Below are 13,571 nucleotides of genomic sequence, written 5' to 3' on the forward strand. Positions count from 1 at the left end.
TGTTTGAGAGCTGGTTGAAGGCATTTACTCGTAATTAAAAAACTTGTAATTAAAAAATGTGGCCATTTTCTGCAACGGAAATATTCATGTAACCATTCTGCTCTTTCTCAGTCTTTGACAAATTTTTCATGGAGATTTTTTCCCTCTTATCTTTTGGTTTCCCTTTGTGAGGGTTTCAATTTGGGGGTTCTGTGGGGCAATTTTCTCTCTGTTCTGTTTGCACTGACAGGTTTACTTGATCTGTTTAGTCATGTGGCGGGAATCTTGTCAAAACTGAAAAAAATCATTTTAGAAAATGTCACTTTACAAAAAAACCCATATCCTTGAAATGTTTCTTTAAAAAACGAACAAACTTGATCTGTCAAACTGTGATGAAAACAACTTCCACAGCTCTCGTGATCTTTTAAAAAAAAAAATGTTTTAACCAGCTCTAGTGTTAACCACATGGCCAAAGATCAGGAGAGCCCAGCAGCTCCAAGGAGGAAGGGGAGAGGAACAGGCATGATCAAGTGGAATGAGACTGCGGTGAAATGACTTTGAGGGAGGTGGAGAAGGAGATTGGAGCAAAGGGCCAGTCAGTAGCGGGGAAAGAATGCCCTGAGTGCAAACTGGGTGTAGGACTAACGTGTGTCATTCAGAAGCTTCAAAAGATAATTGCAATAAACCATCTTGGGGTTGGTCTGCTCACAGATGTCTCACCGATTTAATGATATCGGTTTCTGAATTGAGCTAGTTAAATTGGTGCAAAAACCATGCAGAGAGCAGCCCTTAACTGGCTCTGCTCCTGTCCCGCAGATGTTTTCTCTAAGGGAAAGGTGTGCAAACACAATGCTGGGGGTCCAAAATAACCAGAGTTTCTGAATGTGAGTAAATGCAATTGAGAGGGGCTGTAGCTTGCGTTAATGGGTGAGAGATGACGGAGGGTACAGGAGAAGAATCTGCTGTGATGCTTCCAGGTGGCTTGGAACACCAGCGACACACTTGTGCATGCTGGGGACAGGGCGAAAGGAAGTGGCGGGACAGGCTTTGTCCATGAGCAGGGGGCTGCCAGTTGGTGCCCAGTCCTGTGGCTGAGCCACACCCAGCAACAGAGACCAGTGTGCTCATTGTTGCTGAACTGAACCAGGCTTCAAACGCAGGTCTGCAGCGAGGCCAGGGAGTGCACTAACCCACTGTAACACATGCAGCCAGCCACCCACCCACCCACCCACCTCTGGTGACATTTACATATAGCTATTGTGAGCAGGCCAACTGGTGATAGCTGTGTCTGGCAGCCGCTGGAACCCAAATGCTGATGAGCCCTGTGAGATCTGAGCTAGGGCGTGAGGTACCCCAGGGCCGTTCTCACACTCCAAGGGGCTCAGGTCGGGAAGGGTGACTTTCTGATTTGTTGCCTTTCAGGGATGGCTGGTTGGGAGGTAGATGATTAAACTGCAGACATGGAAGGGAAAGGACCCTACCGCATCTACGACCCTGGTGGGGGGACACAGGAAGAGGCGGCCGCAGCCTTTGAGCGGCTGGTGGAGGAGAACACCCGACTGAAGGAGAAGATGCAGGGGATAAAGTCTCTAGGTAATTGCTGTGGTGCTGGACTTGTGTGGGTAGGGAGCGTGGCTTTTATTTTATCCTTCTACTTTCTGGAGAGTCCGCTGCCTTCCTGTGACAGACCCTTGCCTTGCAGCCACGATGCCACATCCAAAAGTGCATGGTGCTCTGACTGCTTCATCAGCTAGAGGTGGTGCTACAGAGTGACACCCCTCTGTTTCCCCACCCCAGGGTGCGATTGCTGACTCTGCAACACTTCCTAGCTGGGGCATGGGAAACTGGGTCTATGTATTCAATGTGTAGCCCCTCTTAACCTTTCCTGAACATGCCCTGGACAACTGATACCCAAGGGGTAATTCCCTGCCTGGGAAACCCCTCCCGGGTATGAATTATGCCATTCTGCAGCGGGGGGCGCAGCTGGGCATACCGGCAGCGGGTGCTAGCTCGTCACTGAGAAGGCAACGCAAAGCTCTTGGCTCTCTGTAAAATCTGCTATGGTGCCGGCAGGATCTCTTGGCTTGCGCACAGGGACGTGCGAAGGGGCTGAGACACTTGCTGTTGGTGTAGCCTACGGACAGGCCCGTGGTCTGTGCTAAAAATGGATGGGTTGCTATGGTTACTGTGCTGATGCATGGATGAGAATTGAGAAGTATCTTAAGGGTGCTCAGCTCCTCCGGCATCTTTCTGTGACGTACCGCAGGAGCCCTGATCCAGCTAGCGTTTACTTTTAAATAAGGTTATGCTCACGTTCAGCTGCCACCTGACACTTCCCACCCCCAATCCGTTTGACGGCTTTTTCCCCTCTTGCTGTAGTGGGACCTGATTGCACTTAGTCCACCTCGCTGCTGGCTTCTGCGCTGCAAAAGTAGGGGAATCTTTTGGCCCTGTGGACCCAAATAATGCAGACTAAGGCCTGATCCACACTGAAAAATTAGCTCGACCTAGCTACATCGCTCAGAGCTGTGAGAAATTTCGCCTGCTGTGTGCCGGGGTTAGGTGTAGCGCCTGGTGTAGTCACCGTTAAGAAGACAGGATTCCTTCATCGATGTAGGCAGTGACTCCGCTCCGGTGCTGCATTGCCACAACGGCTGCACGGTCGCTGTGCCACTGGAGTGTAGATGTGCCAGTAACATCTGAGAGTTCACAGGCAGCAGAAGACTGCGATGCACCATTCCGAGACACCTGACAAGATGCCCGAGTGTGGGAAAAGATTAGATCTTGTTGTATTACCCACTGGAGATTAAAGGGCTTGGAAAAGGGACCCTCCTGGCCCAGAGTGAGATTCTCTGGCTTAAAATCAGAGCTTTTAAAAACTGGAGAAGACATAGGAAATACAAAATCTCCCCTGTAAGATGTGCTGTCCTTGATGTTTCCATGCCAGAGTCCCTCTGTGGCAGAGAAGCAACAACTGTAGTTCCAGTGTGGGATTATTTGCTTGGGAAGAATTATTTCTGGGTGAAGAAGGCCATGTGGGACATTTCCATTTCTTCTGGTTGTGAAATATAAGTTGGGGAGGGGATTTATGCAGGCTGGCCTGGGGAACTGGCCTCTGGGGCATGGCAGCTATATACTAGGGAAGGGTAAATACCAGGAAATGCGAACTCCTCTGTTTACTGTATATACCAGGAGAACTGCTGGAAGAGTCCCAAATGGAAGCATCAAAGCTGCGGCAGAAGGTGGAGGACCTCGTGAAGGACAATGAGATGCTGAGGTCGTCTTCCTCTTTTGACAAACTGCCCGAAATAACAGGTATGAAGGTGGGAGGCTTACCCAGGGAGAGCCATCCACTCCAGATTCAGGAAGAGGACATAAAGTATTTTTCTGAGCAGATTCACACTTGGCTGGGTGTACGTACGCACGCACGCACACACACACACACACACACACACACACTTTGACCTTTCCTCTCTGACCCTGATTTCCCAGGGAGTTGCATGGCCTGTGAAGTGTCCTTGTTTCCCACATCAGTGATAGAATGGCCTGTGAGTCTGTGTCTTTAGACTAGCATGTAATTGCCACCGCTGCTCTGCATTTGTGGAGGGAGAAGGTCAGAGCAAAGTTTGGCAAGTCGCATCTGGCCTGCCTGTTAACCTTCCCTAGTGCACATATATTAGGGATGGTGTGCCTAGCCTGTGTTTGCCAGAAGCTGGGAATGGGCGACGGGATGGATCACCTGCTCTGTTCATTCCCTCTGGGGCACCTGGTATTGGTCACTGTTGGAAGACAGGTTACTGGGCTAGATGGACCTTTTGTCTGACCCAGTATTGGCCCTTCTTATGTTCTTAATGTAACAGCCTTCTGTATTGGGGGGCCTGGGGGAGAAGCTCCAGTCAAGTCAATGGAGTTGCATGGGGTAGGGGGCAAATTCCACACCTGCCTGAGGCTTTCAGTTTGCGGGGAGGTAATGGCGCCCTGCACCCGGCAAAGCATATCCGTGAATGGGCAAGGCCTGTGTGACGGCTGTTATTTTAAAGTTGTCTGCTCACAGGGACTGGCTGATGAGACAGGGACTGGCTGCAAAGAGACTATCTAAGCCCTGGACCTGACCTTTCAGGATAGCTGTGTGAAGCACCCGAACGGGGGAAGTTCCAGCCGCTTTACCTGACAAAGCTGACTGACCAAAGGCAAACGCCTGGGAGTTAATGCACACAGTCTGCATTTGCAGGGCGCTACCTGGGCCACTTACCCACCGAGCAGTCACTGGCCAGGGTAAAGAGACAGGAGAAGGTTGGGCAAGTGTGTTGCTTGGCCCTCGAAGCCGTTCCTCGGTGCCTGTTAGTCTGTTGCTGCGTGTTAGGTCGGAGGAAAGTCCGCAGTCTGACCTCTCTCTGCAACCTGTTGATGTTACAAAACACTGTTGTTTTGTAGCCAGGGGGAAGGGATCGGAGACGGGCCAGTTGAGTAACATTTGTTGCCAGTGCAGAATTTCACCCAGTGGAAGCCTGATTTCCCTTTCCCCTCCGGGGAACGGGATGGAGGTTTCTGTCTTGTCCCATTAGCTGGAAATCATGGTTCTCTCTGACTTCTTAGCCTGTCTGGTCTCTGCCTCTTTACTGCTCTCCTGTTTACCAACATTCACAACTGTGGTGTCCTCTGCCTTTTACAGGAGGTGAACCAGAGCCCCGCCTGTCCCCCGCGGGTCCAGGCAAAGCTGAGAAGGAGCAGGATACAGAAGCTCAGAAGCCTCCATCCACTGTAAGTCTGATGAAAGGGGGGCATTTGCCTGTTAACCCTTAGCAGCCCAGACCCTGAAATTATCAGGCAATTAAAAAAAACAAACTCGGAGACTTAAGGAAACAGACACGTCGAAGGGGCTAGAATTTCTGCCTGACTCCTGGGGCGGGTTCCGCCTGGGGCGGGTTCCCTGTTTTGTTTCCCACATCAGTGATAGAATGGACTGTGAGTCTGTGGCTTTAGACTAGCATGTAATTGCAACCGCTGTTCTGCGTTACAGCATTAGAATGCAGAGCCAGCTACCGTTATCTACGCCCATTCACTTTCCCTTCAGGGGCTTCCATCCCAAGTCTGACCCCTGTAGACACGGGACTTGCTCTCTGTTTGTGGGGAAACCTGTCTGTCACTGGATTCGAGTCCCCAGACCTGGAGGATCATCTTTACAATGCATAGAGCTGCTTAAAGAGCTGACCCGCTGGCCCAAACCATTCCTGTTTTATACCGGTGCAAATGGCATTAAGCTAGCAGGCGGAACGGGGAAATGTCTCTCTTCCCTGCTGCCCCCATAATCTCCGTCCTCCCTTTGCTGTGACGGAGCACCGCAGGATTTGCTTTCCCTGGTGAGGGCCTCACTCCCCTCTCTCCTGTCTCAGGGATCCTCGTCGGAGTTCGAAATTGTATCTGGTGAGGACAAGAGGTTTTCCCAGGAGAGCAGGAAGTCGGTGAGTCATCCTGCCAGCTCGGTTCCTTGGGGGGAAGCTCATTTGGGACTTGAGACAGGGCTATTAGTACACAGTGGGGGCACAGCGTGTCCACGGGCAGGTGGTGGGGACTGTGTGAGATGGGCAAGGCTGTTTGTTTTGGTTTCACCTGCACTGAATGGGAATGGAGGCCGGGTAGGTGGTGGACGATCAGGGGCAGTAGCTAGGACTGGAGTGCTGATTCCCAGCTTGTCTAGGGGAGTAGCAAGGCCAGAGGAGCGGCCAGCCAATTCTCCCCACGCCCACTTCCCCATCGCCTCACCCCGTTTCAGTCCCTGGTGTGATGCACGAGAGCTGTGGGGCGCACACAGGAACCGCCGTGTGATTGCTTTCCTTGGCCCATTTCCCAGGACATGGTCAGAAAGCTCACAAGGGGAAAGCGTAAGGCTGCTGCAGAAGGGCCTCGTTGCTCACTTATGCAAATGGGCCGGCACTGGTGACTTCCCTCTGGGCAGGTGCCGTGGGCTCTGTGCAGCTGGGCGTTCAGCCAGGAGGGCAGGCCATCGGCCTGGGAAACTGGGCGCCCCGGGCTGAAGAAAGGGGCCGTAAAGTCCTGAGTGATGCAATCGTTGGAGCAATCTGGTGCCGCACGTTTCGTAACCCTTTCGGTCTCTGCGCAACTTGACAATCGCTGGGTTATTTCTCCCCCCGCCCCCACCCCACACTGCCCCCCTGCCCCACACACAGTTGATGGGATTTTTTCACCCACCCTGACCTATTTAGGATCCTCTTAGCCCCCTGTTAACTATCCCTGTGAAAACCACCATAGGACTCCACATGGCTAGCAGGCTCGGCTCAGCAGGTGCCCACTGCTGGCACAGCAGAGCTGGGAGGGCAGGGTCCCGACTGAGGCCCATCGGGTAGCCTGCCCTCAGCCGGCCTGTGGTAAGCTTGGCTGTATCCCTGACAGGAGTCCCAGAACAAATCTACAGGTGTAAGGGGAGCGCATCCTTTGAGAGCATTGCCAGTCACTGCCTCCCTGCCCTTCTCGCCCACCCTGTTGCTTTGAGCAGGCTGGGGATGTTTTCCTGGGAGTCTGTCTGCAGGCTGCAGTACCTAGCAGGCTGATTCAGACTGAGCTGTCCGAACGAGGAGGAGCTGAGCTGCTGAAGAAGGGGGCACTCGCCCCCTAGTGTCCACTTACTGACTGTACCTGTGTTTTGGTTCCCAGAGTCTGCGAAGGGGGGAATCCTTCCCACTCTGCCGGCACTGTGGTGGAGCAAGTCGCTGCACCCTTTGCTCTGGGTCCAGACCACTGTGTCCGAGCCAGGCAGCATCCGGGGCAGGGGAGGGAAATGGGACAGTAAAGAGAATAGCTTCTTGTTGGATAAAAACAGCCCCAGTGCCAGGTCCCAGAAACCCATGCTGCTCCACTGGGACAGGTCCCTGGGTTTGTGCAAGGCCCAGCCCACGCACACATTTGCACCAGTTTCACTAAAGGCTGTGACTTATAGCGGTTTAATTAATCCAGTGCGACTTTGTGTGTGGATGCTCTGAAATCAGCTTATATCCGTCCGGCTTCCACCGTCCATTGAGAGGTGCCAGCTCAACCGATTTAAACCCCATAGGGAAACTCACCCCGTTTTAAGAGGAAACCAGTGTGCATAGAGAGAAACCAGGAGCAGGCAAGAGGGCGGCTGGGTGCATGTGTGGCAGACACATGAGGTGGAGTGATGAAAGTCAGAAGCGTGTTATGTTGTCACGCCCTTTGCTAGTTGGTGCTGGGACTGGAATAGCAGGGAGCTACCCCCACATACAAGCAGCTACCCCGGCAGATGCTGGGAATGGAGTTCGCTCCAGTAACTTTACTGCTTGCCGTTGTCTTAGCCAGTTTTCTCTTGGCTTGTCTCAGTGGCAGGGGGGCTTTACAGCTGACCTGTGTGCTGCCTGGCTGGGCAGATATGGAGGCTGACAGGGCTGAGTGCGAGCCAGGCGTGGTGTGCCCAGACAGGGTGCCCTCCTCAGCAGCATTGCTAACGGTGATAAAAGCTGATGGGGGGCCAAAAAGTCACAGGGCTGAGGACGGCCTGTGGTTTGTGAAGCTGGGGGATGTTGCTTTTTCGCTTTCCCCTTTGAGTCAGCCACGGGACGCATGAGAGGTGGATATGGACTCCTGCAACTCTGGGATTTCCCTGGGCCATGGGGGCAAAAGGACAGGGGGGTGGGGCGGGGCGTGAGTCAGACAGCCCGGGGAGCGGTGCCAGGCTCTCCCAGCAGGTGAAAGGCTCACAAGTCTCTGCCCGGGGCAGGCCCCGTTCTTGGTGGACTGGCCAGGTGGCACGCAGGGTGAGACCTGTTCCCTCTTGGGAGTCATGGCTCCAGAAGGTGTCTTCAGTCTCCTAGGTTACCAAACAGTTAAACACCCACAATAGCTTAGGGCAAGTCAGGGCTCAGTAGCTGAACGGTGCAACCGGGAGTTCTGTCAACATGTGCGTGAGTAAGTGGGTGTGCGGGGTGACGCACGCCGGCAGGTGTGCCCGGCCACGATAAATACAGCCTGGGCCAATCTCGGCAAGTGTCTGTCTTGGGACCTGGATCCCCACATGCCCTGGGGTTACTGGGAGCAGGACAACGGCAGAGACAAAGCCCAGCGGAAGAGAGGAATTACGTGGTAGAGGCAAGAGGGGGAGCTGCGCCCAGCTGAGCTTGGAGAAGCAGTGGAGGGCTGCAGGAAGGCCGGCCCATATACCAGGAGCTACAGAGGAGAAGGGCCTGGCACTAGCAGTGGGACAGAGAGGAAACGGATGAGACAAGTTCTGAGCGAGGCCGGAGCAGGTCCAGGGGATCCAGCTCCCATACCGCACCAGGTAGCACAAGCTGAACTTGTTCCAGTGTGTAGCTCAAAAGCGGCACCTTCTGGCACTTCTCAGCGAGGTGGGGGCGAGGGGAGTCGCTGCCCATTGGGTCCCGTTTGCTTACTTGTCCCCCAAGAGGCGGGGCAGTGGAGAATCTCCCTGGACTCTGGCATCTGATTGGCGCCCCAGCCAGAGCAGGGTTGTGTACCCAGTCGTCTGGGCGAGCTCTCCTACACTCCACGATTCCTGTGTTGTCCCAGGGCTACCCACAGTATGTCTCCCAGGGGACTGTCCTTGAGTGGAGACCCCGGTGGGGAAGAACCTGCACCGGGCTGGTTCAGATCTCACTGGCAGAGCACAGGCACGTTCTGGACGCTCTGGGGTTCTGGCTGGCCATTGAGGGCAGGCTGGGACTGGTGCTTGCCAGCATTGCCTGTGTGGGATGGGTAATGGAGAGAGAAGCCGGGAGATCCTAGAACTCTGGTAGCCACTTGGGTTTCATTGTAGTGTCTTTTGGGATGTAGAAGGGCACCGCTGTCTAGACACACAGAAGCCACTAGAGGGCACTGGAGGCTCAGAGTCCTGCGTGGAGGGAGACACTGTTCCTTCAGCAGGGAGAAGTGCAAATTAGGTCGAGAAAGGAGGACCCCGGGGTGAACCCCCGTAAATCCCCTGTGCTGTATGGATGCCCTGTTTGGGTTCTGTTTAGGGGTCTGAGTTGGCCCCACATTCATTTGCCGCTGGGCATCTCAGCGGGAGGATGAGCACCAGTTCTCGGAGGCTTCTGGGTTTGGCTGCTATCTTCTACCTGCTAGGAGGTGCTTGCTAAGCTACCTTCACTCCCCTTTAACCAAGTGCTTTGTCAGGGAGTGCTCGCCTGGCAGGGCCGAGGTGAGGCTAACTCCACACTTGAGAGCCCTGGCTGGAAGGTGCTGCTGACATGCCAAGAGAGGCTGCCTGAGTGGCTGGCTGCCTCCTCCCTTGCACAGCCCTGCTCTCCCTCAGCTCCACGGTGCGAGGCTGCCAGGCTGACCTCTCTGACCGCCTGCAATTCCTCTCCCAGGAGGCAGAGCTGCAGAACGAGGACACTAACCTGATGCTGCACCTGCAGCGGCTGGAGAGCACCCTGAGTGTCTTCGCCGAGGAGCCGGACAAGAACCAGGTCTTGGCTCACCTGGGGCGCATGGCCCTGGAGTTTAACCGCCTGGCCTCCAAAGTGCACAAGAACGAGCAGAGGACGTCCGTTCTGCAGGTAGGGACGTTCCTTCTGCACACAGCAGAGAGGCCTGTGGGATCTGTCCCCCGTAGGCATGCCTAGGAAACTTGCTCTTGTCCCCTCCCCCCATGTAAATCCTGCAGGGACCTCCGCCAGGGAGCACTGCCTAGCTGCCTTTCTCCACACTCCCCCTTTTCCTCTCCTCATTTTTTCCCCCTCCGCCACACCAGTCCCTCCTTCGATCTTTTCTTCTCTGTGTCCCCCTGCTATCTGTGTGTGGGGAAACTGCAGGCTCATCTGTGTCCAGCCTGCTCTTGTGCAGCATCCCCTTGTCTCTTCCCACTTCCAGCCATGACCAAAGCACTAAGTGCCTGGGGCCAGGGGGAAATCTCTCTCATGGACAGCTTGATTATGTAATTGCTCACTATTGGCCAGAGAATGACTTGCATCTTCCTCAGAAGCATTGATGGCAGATGCTACGGAGAGACAGGCTGCTGGGTTAGCTGGACCATTGGTTCAATTCCTATGGTCTCTAGTAGGGTTGGCCGCTTTAGGACCACCCTTTGAAGCCCTGAGGTCACGTTCTGCCTGTGAGCGAGATGTGTAGTGCCCAAGGGATAGGTGTATGTGCGCTTCTCTCCTCCAGTAGCATTAGTGGAGGAGAGACCAAGTCATAGAGCCCAGTTGGCCATGAGGGTGCTGGGCAGGGACCTGGCCCTGTTAAACCAAGGAGGGTTCCGTCGCTGGAATGCCCTTTCACTGTATGTCAAGGGGACTGTGTGAAGCATGAGCCTAAAGCCACTTGCTATTCCTCTGGCAGACGCTGTGTGAGCAACTGCGTAATGAGAACGAGGACCTGCGGGCAAAGTTGGAGAAGGATTTGGAGCAGAGGAACCAGGCTACGGAGAAGCTTAGGTGAGAGCAGGAAGGATGTTGGTTGGGCAAGAGGCGGTTGGTGGTGGGGTGGATCGGAGGGAATTGAGCATCTTTCCTGCCCTGATTAACTTCCTCAAATGCTGGTTGCTGTATGAATCCTTGAGGGTCTCTCAATCTGCATTTCTGTTGTGCTCTTCCTGCTGCAAAGGTGTGAGAACCTGGAGCTGAGGAAGATGGTGATGATGAGCAACAAGGTGGGCGTGAAAGGGGACGGTGTGGAGAGCGCTGGCCAGCAGCAGGTAGGAGCAGCCAAGACACTTCCTCTTCCCTGTGCCATCCCGGGACAGCTCCCACGCCACAGGGATAGCTCCCACCCTTTGCAACAATACCCTGATCGCACCTTGGAATGGAGTCCCAAGTCCAGAGCACAGTGTGATCCTGCAGGGTGCCAGGAAGCCCTCTTCACAAACCCCCCATTTATCTTCAAAGCATCCTTTAACCCTTCATAGGCTGATATTTTTAAACTTCCAGGGCCCGATTCTCCCCATTGACCTCCATGTTGCTGGGGTGGTGCCCCTGACTCCAGCAGTCACCCTCTGTAGAAGGAGGGCTCCAGGGTGGGAAAACAGGCCCTAAGCTTGGAACAAGTGCAAGTATTTGTTTCTTTAAGAGGCTTATTTTGGAGGGAGGGACATAAAGCTATGGCAGAGCTAGGCATGATTCTGCCATGCTCCCTGCAGCCTTGCTAACTGCCACTGGTCAGTGCTGGCTATCAGCAAACCTTGCTGCGGCAGGGAAGTGCAAAGCGGCAGAGCACGGCTGCTCCCCTCCCCCATTGCCGAGAGTTGGGCTGGAAAGGAGCAAGTCATTGTAAGGGGAGGAATGGTCTTGGGCCAAAGCACAGAAATGGCGACCAGGGCTTGGCCACGGAGCTGGGGTGCAGACTCACCCTGGGGAGGATGCTACTTCCGCAGCAGGAGGTGGTGAAGCCAAGTGAGTGCGGGTGCACTCATTAACCGTTGACTTGAAAACCCTGTGTGACTGGGAGGGCGGGTGATTGCTCCGTCAAACCAGCAACAGGAGCGCGTGGAGGATTCCCGTGCCAAGGGAGGCAGTAAAGCAGCAGGGGCCAAAGCTGAAGGCTGATCTCCCTTGAACGAGAAGGCGTCCCCTGCCTTTGTAGGAGGAGGGCTGGCTGCTCCCACCACGTCCGCTTCCTCAAAGAGGGGGAGATGTCCCTTTTCCCCGAGAAGGGGGTGGGGACAGGATTGAGGCAGACACCAGGTGGCGCTGTGCGGGACCCACACCTCCTGGGGTCCGAAAAGCAATTCCTGACACTAACGACATCTAAATTCCTCTCCCCTGCCCCACCCTGCGCTTGCTCGGGTGGCTGTTGGGGGGTGGCAAGTGGTGGCCAGAATCGAGGGATTATGGGGACAGGCCACTGGACTCTGCCCGGGCTGCGAGTTCAAGTTGGTTACCTGCAGAGAGACAACCAGCACAAGGCTGGTGTCGGTGAACCACAGGGGTGGGTTCTGCTCCCAGCCGTGCGGGGCTGACGGCCATCGCCGTGCGAGACAGCGTGAGCTGTGTTGCTTAGGTGCGCTGGGATGGCAGGGGACAGCTGAGGGAGGTGGGGCAGGCAGCCATTGGACGCAGGACTTTTCTCCCGCTTCCCTGGCTCTGCGATGCGTCTGGCCCAGCTGCCAGGAAGGTCCTGAGGTTTTCTGTTTGCTCTGTCTTCAGAGTGGGGCGCTGGCAGAGAAAGCATCGGGCAAGGGCGTGACAGGGACAAGCGAGAAGAAGGTGAAAATCCTCGAGCATCAGCGTAATGAGGTGAGCTGGGCCCGCTGCGGAGCACCACGGCACACACAGGAGCTGTTGGCTTAGCACGTTAGCCGTTTCCCCCAAAGGCGGGCCAGGCCTGGCTCACACGGAGAATGAGTTGGGTGGCCTAGTGCTAATGTACGCGCATTACAAAGCAGTCCCACTCTTGGCATGATGCGGGTTCTACAGTGACGTGTCTGCTCAGGACAGGCCCAGGACTGGGAGAGTAGCGGGGGGCTGTGAATCAGACTGAGGCGCCCTGGCAGAGCTGGGCGGGGGAGCGCTGGGGGAGCTGGGGGCTGTGGATCGGACTGAGGCGCCCTGGCAGAGCTGGGCGGGGGAGCGCTGGGGGAGCTGGGGGCTGTGGATCGGACTGAGGCGCCGTGGCAGAGCTGGGCGGGGGAGCGCTGGGGGAGCTGGGGGCTGTGGATCGGACTGAGGCGCCCTGACAGAGCTGGGCGGGGGAGCGCTGGGGGAGCTGGGGGCTGTTGATCGGACTGAGGCGCCCTGGCAGAGCTGTCGGGGGGAGAGCTGGGGAAGCGGGGGGCTGTTGATCGGACTGAGGCGCCTGGCAGAGCTGAGCGAGGGGGGAGCGCTGGGGGAGCGGGGGGCTGTGGATCGGACTGAGGTGCCCTGGCAGAGCTGGGCGGGGGGGAGCGCTGGGGGAGCGGGGGGCTGTGGATCGGACTGAGGCGCCCTGGCAGAGCTGGGCGGGGGGGAGAGCTGGGGGAGCGGGGGGCTGTGGATCGGACTGAGGCGCCCTGGCAGAGCTGGGTGGGGGGGAGCGCTGGGGGAGCTGGGGGCTGTTGATCGGACTGAGGCGCCCTGGCAGAGCTGGGCAGGGGAGCTCTGGGGGAGCCGGGGGCTGTGGATTGGACTGAGGCGCCCTGGCAGAGCTGGGCAGGGGGAGCACTGGGGGAGCGGGGCGCTGTGGATCGGACTGAGGCGCCCTGGCAGAGTTGGGCGAGGGGGGAGCGCTGGGGGAGCGGGGGGCTGTGGATCGGACTGAGGTGCCCTGGCAGAGCTGGGCGGGGGGGAGCACTGGGGGAGCGGGGGGCTGTTGATCGGACTGAGGCGCCCTGGCAGAGCTGTGGGGGGGGAGAGCTGGGGGAGCGGGGGGCTGTGGATCGGACTGAGGTGCCCTGGCAGAGCTGAGCGAGGGGGGAGAGCTGGGGGAGCGGGGGGCTGTGGATCAGACTGAGGCGCCTGGCAGAGCTGAGCGAGGGGGGGAGAGCTGGGGGAGCGGGGGGCTGTGGATCAGACTGAGGCGCCTGGCAGAGCTGGGCAGGGGGGAGCGGGGGGCTGTGGATCGGACTGAGGTGCCCTGGCAGAGCTGGGCGGGGGGGAGCGCTGGGGGAGCGGGGGGCTGTTGATCGG

General features: G+C 56.5%; 1 protein-coding gene across 3 annotated transcripts in view; it reads left to right on the forward strand.

Annotated features, from left to right (window-relative positions):
• TNIP1 (TNFAIP3 interacting protein 1) overlaps positions 1–13,571 on the forward strand; it is a 44,227-nt gene that overhangs the window by 16,489 nt on the left and 14,167 nt on the right. For all 3 annotated transcript variants that reach the window (XM_074960277.1, XM_074960279.1, XM_074960278.1), the window contains exons 2-9: positions 1,402–1,572; positions 3,172–3,294; positions 4,652–4,740; positions 5,373–5,441; positions 9,339–9,527; positions 10,312–10,406; positions 10,576–10,666; positions 12,114–12,203. In XM_074960277.1, the coding sequence (XP_074816378.1) occupies positions 1,440–1,572; positions 3,172–3,294; positions 4,652–4,740; positions 5,373–5,441; positions 9,339–9,527; positions 10,312–10,406; positions 10,576–10,666; positions 12,114–12,203 (879 nt within the window). In that variant the 5' untranslated portion in view covers positions 1,402–1,439. The remainder of the gene's footprint in view (positions 1–1,401; positions 1,573–3,171; positions 3,295–4,651; positions 4,741–5,372; positions 5,442–9,338; positions 9,528–10,311; positions 10,407–10,575; positions 10,667–12,113; positions 12,204–13,571) is intronic.

The sequence above is a fragment of the Natator depressus genome, chromosome 8, assembly GCF_965152275.1.
Source record: "Natator depressus isolate rNatDep1 chromosome 8, rNatDep2.hap1, whole genome shotgun sequence".
Classification (NCBI taxonomy): domain Eukaryota; kingdom Metazoa; phylum Chordata; order Testudines; family Cheloniidae; genus Natator; species Natator depressus.